The sequence below is a fragment of the Ovis canadensis genome, chromosome 1 (assembly GCF_042477335.2).
Source record: "Ovis canadensis isolate MfBH-ARS-UI-01 breed Bighorn chromosome 1, ARS-UI_OviCan_v2, whole genome shotgun sequence".
In the NCBI taxonomy this organism is placed as follows: domain Eukaryota; kingdom Metazoa; phylum Chordata; class Mammalia; order Artiodactyla; family Bovidae; genus Ovis; species Ovis canadensis.
In genome coordinates this window covers 105,744,394-105,766,663 of record NC_091245.1, presented here as the reverse complement: position 1 = coordinate 105,766,663, position 22,270 = coordinate 105,744,394, and the positions used below count along the sequence as shown (strand labels likewise).

General features: G+C 48.5%; 1 protein-coding gene across 11 annotated transcripts in view; it reads left to right on the top strand.

The window, feature by feature from the left end:
- The window catches only part of KCNN3 (potassium calcium-activated channel subfamily N member 3), a 163,391-nt gene that overhangs the window by 117,699 nt on the left and 23,422 nt on the right, over positions 1 to 22,270 (top strand). For all 11 annotated transcript variants that reach the window (XM_069543693.1, XM_069543762.1, XM_069543729.1 and 8 more), the window contains exon 4: positions 21,516 to 21,657. In XM_069543693.1, the coding sequence (XP_069399794.1) occupies positions 21,516 to 21,657 (142 nt within the window). The remainder of the gene's footprint in view (positions 1 to 21,515; positions 21,658 to 22,270) is intronic.

The following is a 22,270-nucleotide window of genomic DNA, read 5'->3' as shown; positions in this document are numbered from 1 at the left end:
AAACAGCAACTTTTAGTGGGAAGCCACTTCCTATTAGCAGGTACAGATGGAAATGGCCCATCATCTCTGAATTCTGTGATGTCAGATTTTAGGGGGTGGCGCAGGTGGGGTTGGAGACTGGCTAGACGTTTTCTGAGAAAGTACATGTCAAAATTAATAAAGTAAACAGCTGTATTGTCAAACTTACAGAGTTAAGTAAATGTGAATACAGTTAACTGGGTAGTAGCTTTGTAATTATTTTGTCAAGTTTAACATATGAAATTGCTCCCAGTTACCAGCATTCTTAATTTGTTTTGTTCTTGTTTATAATTTAAACTGTGTATTTTATTTAGGGAGTAAATGTGTCTTGAGGCTTTTCATTATTGCAGAAATTAGACTATGTCCTCCTGAGTTTGCCAGACCGTTGCTGCGGCCAAATTAGGCAAAGCCAGAGGGCTCATGAGACTGAGCCAGGGTCTCGGAAGTCTAGTTAAGGATGACCTCAAGCCTGAGGAAGGAGAAGGAGAGCCATCATTTGTTGAGTACTGGATTCTTGCATTCGTCATTCCATTTAACCATCCCAAGAATCTTTTATGGTGTTATCTCCATTGCACTGATAGAAACACTGAAGCCAAGGGCTGTGGGGGTAACCCACCACCATTGTGTGAAGGTGCTTCTTAATTGCCTCTCACCCAGCAGATGGTAAGTGTTTAAGAGAGTGTTTTCTAGAATGCCCTGCACTTGTAGGAGGTTAGGCTTTATTGTTGTTTGTTTTTCGGCCGTGCCATACAGAATATGAGATCTTAGTTCCCTAACTAGTGCTTGAACCCACGCCCGTGCAGTGTCTTCACTACTGGACTGCCAGGGAAGTCCGGTTAGGTATTATTATTATTTTTTTGGTAGGCATTATTTTTGAATAAGTCAGGGACACTGTCCTCTTGTTCATGGCTTTTCATTCTATGCACTTTCTCCTTGTGCCCTGCACTCTGTGAGGTAGGTGGGGCAGCAGTAATTTTTCCATCTTAGAAGCGAAGGAATGGAGGCTTTGAGAGGTATGTGAGGCAGCATCTCACTGCTGGCCCAGGGATCCTGACTGGAGAGGGAGGGTACTCTGCCTGGGACATTCCCATGCTGATGGCCCAGAATCTCCTCTGAAGTCCCCTTGGCAGCCGGGGAGCCATTCAGCCTGGGCATCCCCTGGGCTTGGCTCTCCCTGATCCACTCAGTGCTTGAGATTTCAGACCCCAAGGTCACTTAAGCTAACAAGCGCATGACCTTGTATTTGGGTGAGGGGGTGATGATGATGCCTGTGGAGATCTTCCTTTTAGGAAATAATCATATTTCCTGGAAAGTCTGCGAAAAATCGTGCCATTGCTTGAGGGTGTTTCATAATATCGCTCATCAAAGTAGAAGCTAATAGATAAGTGTTTGCCTAAGGAATCATCATCATTATCATTACCATCATCCCCCTTATCAACAACCTCAGCTCTAATCATGACAGATTTTACCAAAAAGAAAATAAAGGAGGCCTTTTGAGGACCTGACTCGCGGAGGGCTCTCCTCCATGGAGCCTTCTCTGTCTGTCTCCCTCATTTCAGTGAGTCAGTTTTTCCTCCCCATCTGTTTGCTGTTTGGCACTTTATACAACTGTCTGGGCTCTTTCATTTTGCTTCTGCGGTTGCTCAGCTCCAACGTGTTCCCTCCTGACGCTTCCCCTTTGTTCTGGCAGGCTCCTCTCATCTGCTGGTTTCCAGCCCTATGAAGTGTCAGAGGTGGGTTGTAGTTTTCAGGCAGCATTTTGTTGCCTGGCAACATGTAACAAGCATCTTCTGTGATGGCTGCATCCTGTAAAATAGAGCCAGGGCTGGGCCGCTGGGATGGATCAGGCTCCGGGGGCCTCTCCAGGGTGGTTGGGGAGGAGGAGAAGGGAGAACGACAGTCAGGCAGGCTCAGGTGACTTGGAGTGTAACCGTTCTGACTCTTCTAAAACAGCGGGGGCGCCAGCTCACCCTCTCCTGTTCTGTTTCAGGAATCACAGGTGTTGAGTGGTCAGAAGTCCTGGGGAGGAGCCATCAGAGGTTCTGTTTGATTTGGTGGCCACCTGCTATGGCTGCCCGAGGGGTGGCTAGCTGGATCTGGGTGGAGGTTGCTGGATGGTTTCCACTTGAGCCAAGCTCTTAGTTCATCTTGTTCCCCATGGGATGTAAAAGGCCTCCTGTCTGTGAAGATAACTGGCTTCTATATCTGCAGTCAACCCAGCCACACGCTTCCCAGAGACTGGGTGGCGGTTGAGTGGGGGTAGAGTGTCATCAGAGAAACACCTACCTTAGAACTAGAAAAATCCTCACGTTTTACATGAAGAAATCAAGGTCCAGAGAAGGGAAGCGACTTGGCTGTATCACACAAGTTGGAGAGCATCCAAACTCCCTGTTGAGTGGCTCTCTCCTGGGGCTGACTGTCGGGTGAATGACAGGCTGAATGATGAGTACTTTGTGGAGGAGGAAGAGGCAGCATGGTGAGGAGAAGCCTAGTGTACTTGGGCCCAGCACACTCCCCTCCAGCCTCCATTTCCTTACCTGGAAAGAATGAGGTTTGTGGGGCTAGAGGCAGCCCCAAGTCTCAGTGACTCCCAGAGACAAAGCCTACCCAACAGGCAAAGCGCCTCCTGCCCAGGAGTTTGGTGGTATGACCATGGTTGTTTTCTCCCTTCCTTAGAAAGGCCCAGAGGTTGGGAGCCATGGGCCTCTGGTTAATGCTCTCTAGGAGAGTCCCATTCTGCCAGCACAGCCACGTCGTGTTCCTGAGGACACTTGTCACCATCAGGCCCATTTAGGAAATCTGTGTCTTTCCAAAATGGCCCCATGAGGCATCAGAGAGGCAAGCTTCAGCTGCCCACTCCTCTACCTGGCCAGCTCTCCAACCTGTGTTGGGGGTTGCAGCTGCATGGGGCTGGGGCCCCCTGCTGTCTCAGAGGAGCAGATGGAGCTCCCAAGGGGGCTGCTGATGGCACATGGGATTTTATACCTCCCTCTCCAGGTCCTGCAAGTGAGAAGAAACTCCAGGTGGGTCATCTCTCTTCTGCCTTGCTCCTTCTCTTTCTCCAGCAAGAATCTCTCAGTTCAGGAGGCAGAAAAAAAGAATTTGGGATGCTCTGGGCTCTTCTTCTCCAGCTGGATCGCTTCATTCTGTTCCTGGGGCCACAGAGATGAGCAAGGAGGCCCCAGCACAGGAGGCTTTCCTTCCAGCTGCTGCTCTTGTAGACCTTGGGGGTGTGCCAGCTCTGAAGATTTAGAAGTTCCTCTAGCAAGAAAGCCCCCCTAGGGGCATGGGCTGGGGTGTGCAGGTGCTGACCGTCTCCATTCCCTTTTCCGCCTAAGTCCTCAGCTTCAGAACTCGACTTCTTTCTAATGTGTTCTAGGATCTTCCAGTTAATCATATGAGCCAAGGTCTGGGTGCTTTGGCTGTGGCACTGGCAGGCCTGGACCAGCCCCTGAGAGCCTGCCAGAGACTTTGTCACTCTTCACGTGGCCAAAGCCCGCCCCCGGAAGTCCAAGGATGTGTGCCATCTGGACGCCCAAGCTTTTGGAAAGGGGTTAGAGGCAGCTCCCTCCACAGGCAGGCCCCCAAGCCCCACAGCCAGGCTCCCCAGATGGGTTTGGTTGCCTCTGCCGAGTTAGAATTCTTCCCACTCACCTGCTTGGCATCCCCTATTCTCCGTGGCAGGGGAAGCTGCCCAACCGGAGCTCCCACGTCCTGCCCTGGAATCCCCACTGCTCTGGGAAACAGTAACAAAAAAACGCCTTCCCAGGGTATTTCTTCCATCCGGCTTCTCTTTGTTCTTGGTCACAGAGCAGCCCCCACCTCCCTCCCACTCTAACGCTGCCCAGGTAAGACTGCAGCTCTGGGCCCTCCTCAACATTGCCTCGCCTGGGGAGCTGCCTGCCTTGAATTCTCTCGGAAGGCAGAACGGAGAGGAGAAAGACACGCTTCTTCCCTTTGAGGCTCTAGCTGGGACCACTGCCTACGCGGCACTGCACTCCAGGGGGCGCCATTCACATTAACTGCTGTGTGAATGGCGCTCCCCGCAGTTGCACAGCGCACAACCTACGCTGCTGTAACAGGGCAGCCCTGGCGTCGGTTCACTCCCTCGTGAAGTTGGCTCATTGTAATATAGATCCAGGATCAGATACCCAAGACAGGGCGCATCCCCAGCAATCTCTCCTGTCAACTTTACTGGGCCTTCACTTCAGAGGCATGTGTGTGCTAAGTTGCTTCCGTGTCCTAAGCATCCTAGACTCTTCCATGCTAACAGTAGTGTCCGACTCCGTGAGACCCTATGGAGTGTAGCCCACCAGACTCCTCTGTCAATGGAATTTTCCAGGCAAGAATATGGAGTGGGTTGCCATGCCCTCCTGCAGGGGATCTGCCCAACCCAGGGATCAAACCTGCTTCTCTCAGGTGGGTTCTTTACCACTTAGCGCCACCTAAAGGCGTAATAATGTCAAAGATGGGGCTGAGGAATCCGCCAGACCCAAGCTCACACTTACATGTTATCTTCTGCAAGTTCTGTCATCTGGTTGAGCCTCCGTTTCCAACTCAGGAACACAGGAAATGACCATTGCAAACCTTGTTATTGTGAGGATTAAGTGAGATGATACACAGAAAGGTTTGGCCCACATGGTACACGGCTGTCATTTGACAAATGATGATGACTGTTACTTTTTAAAATAGGATTATATATCCAGTCCTACCCACTTCATAGAGTTAGCCCCAGAAATAAAAGGAGATGAGAAATAGATCATCACTAAGGTCTTTGATGAAATATCTTGCAAGAATCCCAACCACTGTTATTCTTGTCTCCATATATAAAACACTAAGATCCATGAAGCCTCTTTGCTTCCGAATGACACTCTGATTGATGTTGGGAAAAGGTTCAACTAGGAGAGAGAAAACTCCCAGGTGGAAGACCATGGCCCAGGAGGGTAGAACTGAATGAAAACCAAAGATGGCAGCTGTGAGAAACCGGAGGCTCACAGAGGTGAGTGAGATGAGATCAGGTTTAAGCAGCACCTCCCCTGGACTGTTGTTTACTCACTGCCTCCTTCCGCCGATTCTCAGAGCTTCCTCCTAGTGCCTGACCACTGGGGCTGGCTCAGGACCGTGGAAAAGAGCAAGCCTCAGGAGCAAGCACAAGATTAGATCCCGCAGTGGGAGGGACAGAGAGGACCATGAGGCTAAGGGTGCTCTGCAGCAGGGGCTCAATCCAGGAATGCTTTCTGGAGGAGGTAATTTTCTGGGCCTGAGGGTACTCCAGCCAGAGGGACCAGCACAAGCAGAGCTTAGAGGTTGGGGAGCACAGGGTAGGAGAGGAAGTAAGTAGTTGCTTGCCAGGGGGTCAGTGAGGCTGCAGCTATACTCAGGGTTAGAGTGGTGGGCAGGGGCCAGGCCAGTCTAAGGAGTTTGGATTTAATCCTCTGTCATAGACAACAGTAACCAACCTTATTTATTTACTTTTTTCTGTTATTCCAATAATGCAGGAACGATGGTTTTGAGATACGTGACTTCTGCTGTGGGTGTGCCATGGATTATAAATCATTTCTGCCAGCCTAGCTGGAGTCCCTGCCCTTCCTTTCTGTTGGAGAACGCAAATCAGAGTATAAGACAGCGAGAGTGATGTTATCATAGTGATAACCTTGAAACTACCTTGTAAATCCTTCTCAAATGTCAACTGTTCAACTACTATTAGTCCTGGAGAGGTTATTGGTGTGTCAAAGTGTATCTCCACACTGGGAATGCCTGAGGTATTCTCCACACTGAGGCTGCAGAATAGCCCACCACCCCCCATTGTAGTCTAGTGGGGAGCTGCTGGTGGGTTTTGAGTGTAGGAGAGTCTTTTGTCTTGGAAAGACTTCCCTGGCTCCAGTGTGTGAGGGGAGCACAGATGACTGTGAGTCAAGGAGGCTAGTTGGGAGATTGCTGCCATGTTGGACATGGGACAGGATGCACCTCTATAGCAGTGGCGGAGGTGGTGGCAGGGATGGGAGTGAGGAACGGATTTGAAAGAACTAGAGGAGGTACCTCCCTGGTGGTCCAGTGGTTAAGACTCTGTGCTCCCAAGAGCAGGGAGCACGGGCTCCATCCCTGGCTGGGGGACTAAGATCCTGTATACTGCATGTTGTGGCCAAAAAGGAGAAAGAGCTAAAGGAACCCAAATTGACACTCCAACTCACTGGATGTGGGGTGATAGTGGAAGAACTCTGCGAACACTCTAGCATCCTGGAGTAGCCGGGTGGTGTTATTGCCCACAGACAGGAAATGCAGGAGGAAGAGGATGGATCTGGAAGGATCTGGGCACAGGGAGGGGTAGGTGATGAGCAGGGTTCAGATAAGCTGAATTAATTTACCTGCTGTCCCCTGGATATGTCCCGTGTTGGCAGGTGGGTCCATGGGTTGGACGGTCAGAGGGGAGGTCTGCGTTGGTTTCAGAGGCCTGGGAGAGCTTCCTAGGTGGTGCTAGTGGTAAAGAATCCACCTGCCAGTGCAGGAGACACAGGAGGTGGGGATTCGATGCCTGGGTTGGAAGATACCCTGGCGTGGGGAATGGCAACCCACTTGAGTATTCTTACCTGGGAAATTCCATGGACAGAGAAGCCTGGTGGGCTATAGTCCATGGGGCTGCACAGAGCTGGACACGACTAAGCAACTGAGCACACACACGCAGACACACACAGAGAGGCCTGGGGGTGGCAGCTGAAACCTCCACTGGAAGGGCAGAGGGCGGTGGTCTCCGGGCCCTGGGAGGACAACGACATGCGGTCTTATTCTGGCGCAGTCCTCCCCACTTCATCCCAGGAGTCTGACTCTGCGGGGGTGTCCCAGAGCAGGGACTCCGAGCTGTTTCATCTCCTGATATTGGTATCTGACCACCCAGTAGGTACAGGATATAAGTTTTCTGGATAAGCAAAACCAAGCTGAGGCGAAGAAAGACTGGTGGCCCCACAGGGACTGTCAGCTCATTGGCGGCAGAAGCCCCCCTCCCTTTGTGGGGAGGCTCTCCTCACAGGAGAGGGTGAGGAAGAGATTGAGCCAGGGGGGAGAGACAGAGGGATGTGAGGGGGGTGTTTCAAAGGAGGGAGGGGAGAAAGCGGGTGAGAGAGAAGACAGACAAACAGGCAATGGAGAGGAAGACAGAGAAAGGGGAAGAAGGGAGACAAGGACCCCGGCAGCCGATGATGGTGAGGCTGATGGAGCCAGCCTGTTCATGCTGCTCTGCTCGGCAAGGCCCAGTGCTGGTGCTTGGAGAGAGTGCCCTTTACCCGCCCTGCATCTCCCTCCATGTCCTCCCGGCTCCTCACCTGGCGCACCCCCCTCCTGCCCTGCACTCCAGCCTCACCCCTGCTCATCCTGGGGGGCTCTGCAACCTCAGAGGGTGTCCCTGCTTAGCGCACCCCATGCTGCCTGTCAGCATGTGTCTCAGTTCCAAGTCAGCCTTTTCTAGCTTTTGTGTTGCTGGGTGTCAGCCTCCTTCCCTGGACTGTAAGTTCCCTGAAGTCGGTGCCAAGGCACATAGTAAGGGCTCACCGACAGCTGTTGACCGAATGAACTCTCTTGGTGAGCCCCAGTGCCTGCCAGATGCTGCTTGGGGTCTTATATTTGTTATCTCACCTAACCATCAGCATGATCCCATGGGAGATGTTTTACATTTTGTTTTATGGAAGGAAAGCCCAAGGCGTGGGGAGATGAGCTCCTTACCCAGGTCACACAGAGAACAGATGGCAGGGCTGGGGTCTGAACTCTCATCCCGTCTCCGCCACGCCACCTCCAAAGAGCGTGGAGGACGCGCTTCCCATGGGAACAGTGCTTCTTCCAAACATATTGTTTTTCTCCATTTTCATGCATTTTATTAAACATTTCCAAATCAGGAAACATGGAAATATTTTTTAATAAGAAGAAAGAAAACATTGCAAATAGAGAAACTGACTCAGAAGGCTTTGCCAGATGAACCATCTGGTTTTTAATTTAATAACCATTCAAAGAGGTTGACAGTACTCCCCTTTGCGGAGAAAATGGACTGTGGAAGGAATGGCAGCTGGCCTCCCTCAAATGCTGCAACCATTTGCAAAGTGGGGAAGTTGAACAAAACTTCTCAGCCAAACACGGGGAGGGAGAGACCCCAGGGAAGACAAACACACCCCAAGAAAAGCTGAGCTGATGTTCTTGTTCAGACTTCCCCATAGAGAGGCTGCACCCAGACGTATGACACCAGCCAGATGTCCCGAGTCTCCCAATTTGGCGAAAGTCTCTGAAGAAAGCTACCAGAGAGACGTGCAGGCCACCGCCTCTGAGGGAGAAAGCCATGCCCGCTATGTTCACAGAAAAACCGCAAGCCACTTCTGTTTGGTGACATGCCGCAACTTGTTTGTTGGAGTCGTCTGTTTTGGTGGTGATGATTTTCTTCCCCTTTAAAAATAACCAGAGGCTTTGCACCCATGCTGTGAGTTCTTGGGGCTGGAAATAAAAGACTGGATTTAGATTTGCCTTGGAGAGATTCAGGGCTGTCGCCTTGAATTACCTGGTGGAGGGGAACATCCTTACTTTCCTAAATTCAAAGCCAACTCTTTAAAAAAAATAGGGCATCGACTATAGAAATGAGACAGATGAGCGAATGACTTCACGGATACTTGTGTCATCAGACACATGGTCCAGGAGGCTGATGCTTAGCCCTGGGCCTCCAGGGCCATTTATTTCATAAGATGTTTAGAAGGGAAATTGTTTTTAAGAAAAGAAAAAACTTTTGGGGGGGGTTTGGTCTTGATGTGAATTCACCTGTAGCTAGAATAATGGAATAACCCTAAAGTCACCATAATAAGCCATTTACTGTGCAGCTGACTTTGAATTTCATGACATCCTTTCATGTGCCTCAAGCATTTCTCAAATCCTCCTAAACAAAGGCTCATAAGATGCTTAAAAATGGCAGTTTTCTCCCCAAGGCTGGAATCAAATGTCCTTGCATGCTGAGGGCACTTGGTAATCAGGGCTTGATTATACTGGCCACCAACATACAGGCGGAGGTAGGGATGGGAGTAGAACCCAGGACTCCATGAAAACGTCTTCTGTTAGGTAGAGCTTCTCAAGCCCCCTGATCCAAGCCGGTACGTACTCGCCAGTCCCCTGGCAATCTGTCCTGCTAGTGGGGACTAAGCAGGGGCTCCGGCGAGCTAGGACAGTCTGGCATCCACAGACACTGCCGCCACACCCCTCCCTGTGCCCTGCACACTGCAGCCACCGTTTCTCGAATCAGAAAACAGATAGCTTTCTGGCCCAGCTTATTTACTCACTTGCGGTGAGAAGTTAGGGAGGTTGCCTAGTCTCCTGATCTTCTCATTGTTTTATTATAAAATTGGAGTAACAGCTCCTACCCCACTGAACTTGTCCTGCTGGCTTATAATTAAAACAAAATAGGATCACTAATTCATTCATTCAGCAAATATTTGTCTACTTTGTAGTAGACAAAGTAGAGAAAGTCTTTTTCTTCATGAAGCTTGTATTCTTTTTTTTTTCTTAAAAAAAAAAAAATGTATATATATATACATTTATCTGGATGTGCCAGGTCTTAGTTGCAGCATGTGGAATCTAGTTCCCTTACCAGGGATCGAACTCTGGCCTCCTGCATTGGGAACACAGCATCTTAGCCACTGGACCATAAGGGATATCCCTGAAGCTGGTATTCAAACAGGTATCAACAGTCAATTCACACAAAAAATAAGCCAAACGTGTGTTATGTCAGGGGCTAACACTCACGTGGAGAAAAGTGATGCAGGAGAGGAAGGTGGGGTGTGGTGGGGTTGGGGCCGCAGTAGTTAAATAGATTAGACAGGGAGCACCTTCCTGAGAAGTTGACTTTGAGCAAAAGCCTGCAATTAATTGAGGTGAGAGCCTTCCAGGTACAAGGAATGGCAGGGATCCCAACTCTGAGACGGAGTAAAGCTGGGCTACGGAAGGAGCTGTACAGACAGCAGACGGCAGGAACAGCGTGGCTGAGGGGGCAGCTCCTAGCATATGGGGTCGGAGAGGTCCCAGCGCTGTGGGGGAGGGTTCTTGAGACACATGCAGACTTGGGCTGTTGGTCTGAGGGATACAGGTGACATGGTCTGTCATACTGTTTTGCAAGCACCAATCGAGTTGCTGTCAGTGGGTGGTGAGTGGGGGTGATATAGGCAGAAGCAGGGGAGTCAGTTAGGTGACTGCTGCAGCGGTCCAGGCGAGGAGGTAGGCCTGGGCCAGATGGAGGCAGCAAAGCTGGCGGGGGCTGCCCATATTCTGGATATACACTGAAGATGAGGCAGATAGGATTGGATAGTGATAAGGGATTGACACTACACATCACCATGCAGAAGGGCTGTGGTCAACCCCCAGCAGCGGGACAAGGATGAGTGAAAGGAGAACCTGGGAGGAATGAATGACTTTTCCTATGGGGCAGCGTCTGCTGCCTCTTCTCCTCCATGTCCCCTTGTGGCTGCCCTTTTCACTAGGACAAAACTCCAGGTGGGAGATGCTCCAGGTGGGAGGCTCTCCAAGAAGCAGTCACTTCCCTTTATGTGTATCATAGGTTCCAAAGGACAAAGACCTTCTACATTCACTCCTCGCCACAGTCTTGTGAGATAGTCAGGGCAGACATTATTACACCCTGATTCCCTAAAGAAGAAACAGATTCTGAGATAGTAATTTGTTCAAGGTCACAAAGCCGTTAGGGCATGAAAGGTAGTCCTTCAGCTCCAGATGCTGCGTTCTTTCAGCTATGAAAAGGCCAGACGTATCACACAAGAGGGCACAACAATAGCCAACATTTTTACTGCAGCTATGTGCCGGGTGCTATTCTAATGGTTTAGCAATATCAGCTCATTTAACCCTAAAGGTAATTCTGTGCCAGCTGGTAAAAGTATGGTTATTGTTGTTCAGTTGCTAAGTCATGTCTGACTCTTTGCCACCTCATGAGTTACGTACAGCATGCCAGGCTTTCTATCCATCATTATCTCCCTGAGTTTGCTCAAACTCATTTCCATTCAGTCAGTGATGCCATCCAACCATCTCATCCTCTGTCACCCCCTTCTCCTCTTGCCCTCAGTCTTTCCCAGCATCAGGGTCTTTTCCAATGAATCAGCTCTTTGCATCAGGTGGCCAAAGTATTGGAGCTTCAGCTTCAGCATCAGTCCCTCCAAAGAATATTCAGGGTTGATTTCCCTTAGGAGGGACTGGTTTGATCTCCTTGCTGTCCAAGGGACTCTCAAGAGTCCTCTCCAATGTCACAGTCTGAAAGCATCAATTCTGTGCTCAGCCTCCCAGATAGCTCAGTTGTTAAAGATTCCACCTGCAGTGCAGGAGACCCCAGTTTGATCCCTGGGTTGAGAAAATCCATTGGAGAAGGGATAGGCTACCCACTCCAGTATTCTTGGGCTTCCCTTGTGAGTCAGCTGGTAAAGAATCCACCTGCAATGCAGGAGACCTGGGTTTGATCCCTGAGTTGGGAGGATCCCCTGGAGAAGGGAAAGGCTACCCACTCCAGTATTCTGGCCTGGAGAATTTCATGGACTGTATAGACCATGGGGTCGCAAAGAGTCAGATACGACTGAGCGACTTTTCACTTTCACTTTCAGCCTTCTTTATGGTCCGACTCTCACATCCATACATGACTGCTGGAAACACCTTAGCTTTGACTATATGGACCTTTGTTGGCAAAGTGATGTCTCTGCTTTTTAATACACTGTCTAGGTTTGTCATAGCTATTCTTCCAGGGAGCAAGTGTCTTTTATCCCCTTTTATAGATAAGAAAACTGAGGACAAGGTCATGCAGATACTACAGAGTAAAACCCAGACTCAAACATAGGTAGTTCACCGTGACACCTAGCAATGGTCCACACCAGTCGTCTCCTACCCGAGGCGGCGTGTGGGCAGTAAATGGAGAGTGCAGAAGCCGAGAGGTGTGGGGTTGCAGACAGAGGCCCACATAGACTTGGATGGGTTTTGAGCTGCCGCTTTAAAGGTCACTTAGAAGGGATCAGTGAAGACATGGCAGGCAATACAGAAGCAGGAAAGGTATGAGGCGAGCTTGGAGCACAGCAACACTGAAGAAGACAAGGATGGTCAGAGCAGGAGGAGAGCAGGACAAGTCACTGAAGATGCCAAGAGGACTGTTCTGAGGAGGGAAGTGCCAACAGGCTGCAAGGCCACCAAAGCGTTGAGTCAGGTACATGTGGGTTTTTCCACTGGAGAACTGAATAAGCGCAGGGGCTTGGGGCTAGGGTCTAACTGTACAAAGCTGGAGAATACTAGACGATGAAGACAAAGAATCTTGTCTTCAAGGTTTGATTTGATTCCTGAAAATTTCCAACAGACAAACCAGATCCAGGATACATGACTAGAGCCATCAAATCACTTAAGATGCATGTGAAAAGAGCGAGGTCACAGCTACTGTCAAGAAGCTGAATTCTTGTGAATAGAAGAGAACCAACTCCAAGCCCAGGGAATTTGGCAGCCACTTTCACAAAAGTTTTTCTGCCAGAGAGAACAGCTGAAGTCACTTTAACGTGCGTCACTGAATTACTAAAGCAACTTAACTCTCACAAGGGGACAGGAAAAGCAAGAAGCAGGCCATATTCATTCCACAAATATTTACTAAGCACCTTTTATGTGTTAGGCTCTGAGAAGGTACCTAGAAAAGGTTACAAAGAGGTAACTCCAGGTTGGACAAAAAGGCCAGTGGAACAGAGTAGAGGACCCAGAAATAGCTTCACTTTCACATATAATCTATATGACAGAGGTAGCATTCTCAGTGGAGAAAGGATGAACTGCTCATGAAGTGGATTTGGGATAGTCAGACATGACTGAAGCAACTTAGCAGCAGCAGCCGCATATAAAAAAAATGAAGTTGTATCCCTATCTCACACCATACATAAAATCAATTCTAGCTGAACTGAAGACAAATATGAAAGGCAACATTTAGAAACATTTAAAAGAAAGTCTTAAAACTGCAGATAGGAAAGGATTTCTTTAACAAATTATGCAAGTCACTAATTATAAATTAAAATGATGATAAATTCAGCTACAGTAAAATGTAAAACTTCTGTTCATCAAAAATACTATAAAGAAAAAAAATACTACAAAGAAAGTAAAAAGACCTGGCACAAACTTGGAGAACATATTTGCAACATATAAACTGACAAAAGTTTTTATCTAAAATATATAAGGAACTCTTATAATGAATTAGAAAAAAAGACAAAAATAAACCAATAGAAAAATGAAAAAAAAGTCATGAATAGTACTTTACAGAAGAGGAAATATGAGTGACCAAAAAACATATAAATTGACATTCAGATTTCATCAGGAAAATGTAAAATAAAAGCATGACGCAATACCAATTTACCCATTAGTTTGGCAAAAATTAAAGTCAGATGATTACGTGTTGATAAAAACATGGAGTTACAGGAACATGTATCCAGTACTGGTAGAAACCTAATTTTTACTGTGTTTTGGAAAATAACATGACATTTTCAAATGACATTAAATATGTACAAACCAGTAAATCCACTCTTAAGTACGTGTCCCAGAGAAACTCTTGAACAACCAGGAGCTGTGATTAGGAATGTTTGTATCGGTATTGCCCATTAGAGGAAAACCCTGGAAACCACTCACGTGGCCCTTGATAGGTGAATGAGTAAGTGATGGTGTAGTAATATGATGAGATGCAGTACAGTAGTGAGAATACAGTATAGTCACAAATATCAGCATACATGTTGACTAGGAAAAAGCAATTCAGAGAAAAGTTCATTGTATTAGTTAACTGCGTGCATGAAATTGCTTCAGGCATGTCTGACTCTTTGCGACTCTATGGATGGTTGCCTGCCAGGCTCCTCTGTCCATGGGATTCTTTAGGCAAGAATACTGGAGTGGGTTGCCATGCCCTCCTCCAGGGGATTTTCCTGACCCAGGGGTTGAACTTGCGTCTCTTACGTCTCCTGCATTGGCAGGTGCGTTCTTTATCATTAGTGCCACCTGGAAGCCCCATTTGTTATCTACTGCTGTGTAACAAATTGCCCTGTAACTTGCCAGCTTAACACAGCAAACATTTGCACTCTCATAGTTGCTGTGTGTCAGGAATTCAGGGACGTCTTAAATGGGTACCTCTGGCTCAAGGTCTCTCGCGAGATTATGGTTAACGCCGTCTCACCTCAAGGCTTGACTTAGGGGTTTCTGTTTCCAGGCTCACTCATGTGGTTGTGGGCAGGCTGAGGTCCCCTGCCACACGTGTGGCTTCTCCCAGGGGGCAGTATTCAAAAGAGATCAAGGTAGAGATCTCCGAGACAGAACCACAGTCTTCTCATAACCAAACCTTAGACGTGACACCCATATTCTGCCATGTTCTATTCCTTAGAAACAAGTTACTAGGTCCAGCCCACACTTAAAAGGAGGGGATTACAAAAGTATGTGAATACCCCAGGAGAAGAAATACTGGGGGTCATTTTAGAGGTTGCCTATCTCACTCTTACAGTATGATTTCATTTTATGAAATTCAGAGAAAAGTGAAACTAAATTATATATTGGTTAGGTAGGTATACATACCTAAGTAGAAGCACTGTGAGGAGTTTGGGATTAACATATACACACTTCTATATATAAAATAGACAACACACAAGGATCTACTGTATAGCGCAGGGAACTGTACTAAATATTTTATAATAACCTATAAGGGGAAAGTAACTGAAAAAGAACATACATATTATGAATATATATATATATGACTGAATCACTTTGCTGTACACCTGAAATGAACACAACATTGTAAACCTACTATACTTCCATTAAATTTAAAAAAAAATGTAAAGGAAAACCCCTGTGAAGAAAAACAAGAACATGGTAACCATGAAATTCAGGATGTTGGAGATCTCTGGGGAGATCTGCGAGGCTGAAGGTGGTAAGAACACGCAAGTAGGAGCGAGAGGATAGTGAGTTCAAGGATGCATATTCTATTTTCAGGCTTCATAACAATTTTATGTTATGGATATCGATGGGTTTTTTTTCCCCTAGGTTTAGTTTCATTTTGATATTATGGAAGTTACAGCTGCATACACTTAGACTCCGTTGTTCTGTGGTATTTGCTATCCTCCACCAGTTTTTCCCGTTTATGCGTCTCCAGGAGTAGCTACATTTACCTGCTTTTGCTAATTAATTGTAAAATTTACCTCCGTGTTTCTTCATGACATGCTCATACTGCTGTTTTTCGGTGCTCCGGTTTCAGCCTCATCTGTCCCCTTCCCACAGTGGAAGATAAGGATTTAGCTCCCGGTCCTTCCCTCCAACTCTCCCTGTATCCCACCCCCAACCGCCTTTCATCATTATATCACTGTGTTGGTTAGATCAGTAATCAGTATTTACATTACCCAGCCAACGCTAATTTGACTCTATTCAGAGCTCAGCCTTGTTGTAAAGGACAACTTTTCCTTTCCTGTAGAACTTTTTGTTTTTTCCTGGTTAATTACCGTGTTTGTTCATTTGCTTAGGTTGCTGTGTATTTATCACTAATTTCACTTGAGACTCTGGCGGTTGTTTACATTTCTTCTCAGTATGTTCGGGCCCTGCAGGTTTTCTATCAATTTCATCTTCTTGGAGCAATACCTCCCAGAGTCGTCTGACCTGTTCCTGTCTGGACAGGTTGTTCTTCATGCCTAGTGCATGACCGTCACCCAGGGACCTCCAGGCACCGTCACCCTGGGCCTGTCTCCTCTGCGGATCCCCAGTTTTCTCCATCTCAGGGCTTCCTCCTGGGTTTACTCTTTTGTTTGGGTGATGCTTGCCCTCCTGTAGCTTCAGAAGAAAGGGGACTGAGGACGCAAATCTGTGAAAGCCTTGGCTGGTTTGGAGATCATTTTCCTTCAGAATTTTGAAACCTTTATTCCATGGCCTTCTAGCTTCCAGTGTTTCTGTGAAGAAGTCCAAAGTCATTCTGACATCTGTTTGACCTCTCTTTCTCTGGAAGCTCCATAGCATCTTTCCTCTTCCCCCTGGTGTTCTGAAATTTCACATAATGTGTCTTGCTGTGAGTCTATTTCCATCCACTATGCTGGGAACAGTGGGCCCTTGATCTAGAAACGTGTGTCCTTCAGCTCTGGGAAATCTTTTAATGATATCTTTAATGATTACTTCTTGCCCTCTTTTCCTTCTTTCACCTCCTTCTTCTTCTTTTTTTTTTTTTTTGCCAGTTCTGTTTCTGAAAATTAGTGTTTGAATTGGTAGACTGATTCACTGATTTTCTCCTATTTTCCTCTCTTTCTCTTTTTCTGCCTTTTGGGAGACTCCCTCTATTTATCTTCCAGCCCTGTGGGAGGACTTTCTTGGTATATGCTATCCTTGTCTCATGGGTTCAATATCTCATTTATCTCTCTTAACATATTAATTACCGGATTTGTTTCAAGAGTTCTTCTCTGTTAATTGTCTGTGATCCAGAGTCCTTTTTCTTTGTTTGTTTAATTGACTGATTTGGTCTGTGTGTTTAATATTTAAGAATTTCCTCAGATGTCTGGGGATTCCTGGTTGCCCACTTATTTTTAAAAGCAGGGAACTAAAACTGAGTTGTAGAGGGATAAGCTGTGCTGTGCTTAGTTACTCAGTCGTGTCTGACTCTTTGCAACCCCATGGATCATAGCCCACCAGGCTCCTCTGTCCATGGGATTCTCCAGGCAAGAATACTGGAGTGGGTTCCCATGCCCTTCTCCAGGGGCTCTTCCCAACCCAGGGATCAAAACCAGATCTCCCGCATTGCAGGCAGATTCTTTACCATCTGAGCCACTGGCGAAGCCCAAGAATACTGGAGTGAGTAGCCTATCCCTCCTCCAAGGGACCTTCCCAACCCAGGAATCGAACTGAGGTCTTCTGCATTGCAGGAGGATTCTTTACCAGCTGAGGGACGCCCAGAGGGATACGAGGAGGAAGCAAAAATAGCATCTACCATTTTTACCCAGTCACACAATCTTCCATATCTATGATTTATTTCAAAATATTAAAAGCAAGAAAAAACATATTCCACACTCTAATGATAAATTAATAACTATCCTAACCCTAAAAACATGCCCACAGCTTTTCCTCTTTAGCTCTTAAAGAAAAACTTGGGACTTCTTTTCTCAAAGAAATTGTCTATCGCAAAAAATATCATGAGATTAGTACGTGAATTTGTGACAAGCGTAAACCACTCTAAAATTGTGAATAGATTTGGAAACAGTTTCTCCCTCCTCTCCACTCCCACAGTCCTGAATCAGCCGCCTAGCTCTCTCACGCATCACTTCCTGCTTGGTGAGTTGCCTGTGTGTTTTATCTCCATGACAATGCTCCAAGCCACAGGAAAGTAGGATGCATGTCCGGTTCATCTCTTATCTTCTATAGCCCCTGTCAGGAGGGAGATCTTCAAAGTTGGACAAAGAATGAATGAATACATCTTCAAGATCCCCTTTTCCTCTTCTCAGCATGCATAGTTAACACCAGAGGATTTTAAATGGTGAATGAAAAAGAAACCCACAAGATCATAAAGAGAATTTAGAGAAAAATAAAGCAGGAGATCAAACCTCAACTTTAAAGAGACAGATGATTGGTTGCTGTTATTTAATTCCACTCTGAGGTCTAATCTCTTTACCTTCGAGTCCACCCACATATGAATAGGATGGCCCAAGGTCCTGAGGGCAGCCGAGCAGTTTGGGAACACTAGTTTAAGCAAGGAAAGGAGGACTTTGGAAATGTACAGGCACAGCCAATAAGTCAATCAGCCAATTAAATCCACAAAGGACAGGCTGCAAATTAAGTCCAAACCCCATGGTTTGGCATTCAAGTTTCTCCATTGCCTCCCCCTGGGCACCTGCAAACTCCCTGTCTGGGGCCTGCCTTCTTTAATCAGCCTTGCATGTAGCTGCTAGAACCATTCTCAGGTAGCAAGTGCCCCATATCCATTCTTTGTCCTGGAACTGACAGATTTCTTTCATCCCTACATCAGATAGTTCTCCAGCCCAAATACCAAGACATCTTCATCCTTCCCTTCATCTTCATCCTTCCCTTCATCTTCTCTCCCTTGCTGGGACCCTTCATCCACTGGGCTTGTAAATGTCTGCCACTGTATTTTTCTGTGCATTTTTTTCTCAGACTGATAACACTTACCACTCTCGGCAATAACAGTAATTGCTGACATTTAGTGTGCACTTACTCTGGGCTGGGCACTGTGCTAATATTGCTGGTGGATTATTTTCCTTAATCCTCCCATCAGTAGATAAAGGAACTAGGTCACAGAGAGGTTAAGTCATTTGCCCACAGCCATTGAGCTACTTAAGTCAGAGCTGGGGCTTGAAGCCAGGCGAGCTAAGCTCAAGACCACAGGCTCACCTCCTGTCTAGGCACTGCCTTGATGTCACTGTCCTCAGACCTGACCCCTTCCAGGAAATGTCTGATGAACTGAAGACCCTGACTCTGCACCATGTGTTTGCATGTTGCTGGCTTGTGGCATGGAGCCACCGTTAGGTCTTCACCCTTCTGTGCCCCTACATTCGATCTGTCACTGAGCCTTGCCACTTCACAGTCTCCAAAGTGCATCCCTGGAAGGAAGGAGTCCCCACCAACACCTCAGCACAGGCCCTGAGAGCCTGCCACCATTCTTCCCAGCCAAAGAGCAGCAGGCTGTGAGTGGAGGGGACTACATCAGCCCGAGGGCCTGGCAGAGCCCCAGGGCTCTGGGGAACGGGAGGGGAAGAGTGGCTGCCGGTCCAAGGCCACGTCAGACCTGGGATGGGGCTGGAGCACTGGGGCAGGCCACACTCCATCTTGGGGATCAGATTTGGGGATCATCAGCCTATGCTACTCCAGTATAGCCAGGTGAGCAGACGCAGGCCCAGCCCTGGGGAGATGAGGCCCACTGGGCGGAGAGGCAGCCAGGGTGCCCTTAGGGCAGCAGCAGAGTGTCACTGGGGAGCCAGCAGAGCGGGGAGGGGAGGGGAGGGAGAGCGTCTTCTCAGCTGAGCTTGGGGAGGGGCTGTCTGCTCTTCGAGTGTCCCCCTGGAGTTCCGGGAATGCTGTCACGTGCACAGCTATGGAAGACTAAGATCACCCTCTGACTGCTGGTAGAGGCCCCAAGCTGGGGCTGAGTAGCCCCCTAATGACGTGCTCACTGGGGTCTGCTCGGGCCAGGCTCAGCTGTGCGAGGAAGGCTGCCGCTTGCACCTCCGTCCTGGCTTTGCTATTTGCTCCCCACCTGGCTACCCCACCCCAGGGCTGCATCTTTTTAAACATCCTGTCCACCACCCACAGACCACTCACCCCAGTGGGCCATGTCATTTTGTCATTCGGCTGCTCAAGGACCTGGAAGCATTTCCAAGGCATCTAAGACCAAATCCAGGCCTCTTACCCTGGAATTCAAGGCCTTCCCAAATCAGACCCTTTGTCTCCACGGCCACCTCATCATCTGCTACTGGAGCCCAGGTGTCCTCATGTTGCTAAAACTTCCTTATCATTCCCCCACTCACACAGCAGTCGTTTCCACCTTTCTGGTGCTGCGGGAAGAGTGAAAAGAGCATGGGCTTTACTTTGGTTACGTCCTGTGTGTTTTGGGGCAAGTCACTCAAGGTCTGTGTGCTTCCAATTGCTTACCTGTAAAAATACATTGCAAGATGTTGTGAGAATTAGAGTGTTTGTATACAAAGTACTAACCACAGGGTAGGTTGTACTGTGTGGCTCCCACTAATATAGTGCGAGTCAATAAATGCACTAAGTAACTTCACCCAACTCTTTGCAACCTCAGGTACTGTAGCCTGCCAGGTTCCTCTGTCCACAGAATTTTCTAGGCAAGGATACTGAAGTGGGTTGCATGCCTTCCTCCAGAGGATCTTCCCGACCCAGGGATCGAACCTGCATCTCCCACGTCTCCTGCATTGGGAGGCGGGTTCTTTACCACTAGAGCCACCTGGGAAGCCCCTTGAGTCAATAAATGAAATCCGTATTACTGTGCCCTTGGCTTTCACCACTCACACACCCTCCACCTCCTTTCTCACCGTCAGGCTTCTCCCAGCTTTTAGGCTCCTCTCCAGATGCATCTGTATCTGCGGCCTTTCCAGCACTCCTGACTTGGGGTGGGGGTAAGGGAAAGAAGAACAACATTTGCCAGTTGCCCACTGGGCTCCAGGCCCTGTGGGGGATGTGGAGAGCGCTGACAATAGCAGCGAATACTTTCTGAGGGTCTCCTGTACTCAGCCCTGTCCCAAGCATGTCATGTAAGCCTTGTTGGTAACTCCGTTCTATGGATTAAGGCTCCTAAATGGCTTTCCGCTCTATCCAACCAGGGTGGTTTGGTCACCCTGGGCATATCTCACTTTTCCCATCCAGTGGCCTCCAAGAGGCTGATGCTAAGAGTTTATCCAGGAGTGATGTCCGTGTCATTCAGGCTTATCCTATTAGAGAACATTTTGAGAAAAACACCCACCTTTGTTCATCTGCCCTGCCACCCCAGGTGCAGCCAGGCCCACCTGCTGCACTCATGTTGGGCCCTAGCTTTTCACAAAAGTACTATTCCCTCTGCCCAGAACACCCTTCCCCTGGTCTGCCAGGAAAACTCCAGCCTCTGACCTACCCTCCTACATCGGGGTCAACATCATTGTCCTTTCCCTCTTGCCCTCCAGGTGCCTCATCCTTACTCTTCCTCAAATATCTACATGCTTAAAATGGGCCCTTCCCCTGGGCTGAGAAGCCTAAGGGCAGAGCTTGTATCCTGTTCATCTCTCTGTTTCAGTACTTGACACAAAGCCTGGCACACAGCGAGCCTTGGTGTTCGGAGATGAAGGGAGGGAGGTGAGGGAAGGGGTGGAAGGGGTATTGGGCAGAGGGAATGGTGGGGATATGTTTCCAGCTAGTTCCTCCCAGGGCAGGACAGCCACGAGCCTCTATCCAGCTCAGAAGAGGAGGCCATGCCTCCACGAAGACTCTGGAAACTTCCCTGGAAACAGGTCCGAAGAACCCCAGCTGCCGCAGCCTCCCTCCAGACACCAGGGAGGTGCCAGTCTTTGGGCTCCATCAACCTTCTTACGGGAAATTGCTAAATGCGTTTGGTGATTTTTTTTGACATTTTCCCTGTTCAGGAGCTTGTGATTTCAGATTAATCACATCCACATACATTTAGACTGTCAGCTTGGAAGGGAAAATCTAAATTTTATTACTGCATGATTTCATCCGAAGCTATTTTACCAAAAAGGATGTCTGCAATATGGTGCAAATCATGACAAAACATTTTACCGCCGGGACCAAGCTCGTGGTGGGGGGTTGGGGGGGATGGACGGAGAGCTGCAGGCAGGACCTGGGTGGGCAGAGCCTCAACAGCGTCCGTCTCCTGGAGAGATCTGTGCGCCGCTATCGCTGCTCTCTCTGCCTCATCAAAATGTCCTTCTTTGTCCAGGTATGCTCAGAACCCGGGAATGGCAGTTGCGCTGACTAACTCCTGTCTTCCCCCACCCCTTCCTCGGCAGGTACCATGACCAGCAGGACGTAACTAGTAACTTTCTGGGTGCCATGTGGCTCATCTCTATCACGTTCCTTTCCATTGGTTATGGGGACATGGTGCCCCACACGTACTGTGGGAAGGGTGTCTGTCTTCTCACGGGCATCATGGTGAGTATCTGCCGCCGCCCATTACCCTTCCTCACCCGTAGAATGCCGCTAGGAGCGATCCCTTTACGGCAGGTGCAGGGGGCCTGCCTTGTCTGGGCGCAGGGCCAGCTGCTGGTTAACGGGCCAGCATGTGTGCCTGCGCACGTAGAAAGGCAGATGTGACATCTGTACAGCTTCTTGCGTTTTTATTTCCTTGTCTGAGATAGGAAGAGGTCCTGGTTCCTGAACAGTTAACGCTCTCCTCACAGACCCCTAGGAATGGGCTGGGTGAAGCTGGCCATGGGTCTTACCCTCCACTCCCATCAGGGCCTGCAGTTAATTGTCCTCTTTCCAGTGCCCTGGGCCCCACAGACCTAAGCGCCACATCTGATTAAGTGTAGCTAGAACTCACGGGGGCAAGTGCTCTGAGCTGACTGTGAGAGACCTAGGGCCTAGCCTGGGTTGGCCACTGGTTTGGTCCCAGTTTGATGACATGGCCCTGGGCCAACTCTTGGCTTCTGCGTCCAAGTGTTGAGGTGCTGAGCTCCGAGTGCCAGTTCCCTCCCCGTGCTGGCAGCCGGCTAGCCTGTGACAGCATCCCCATCCCCCTCCAGGTGCCCAGCAGCTGTGCTGC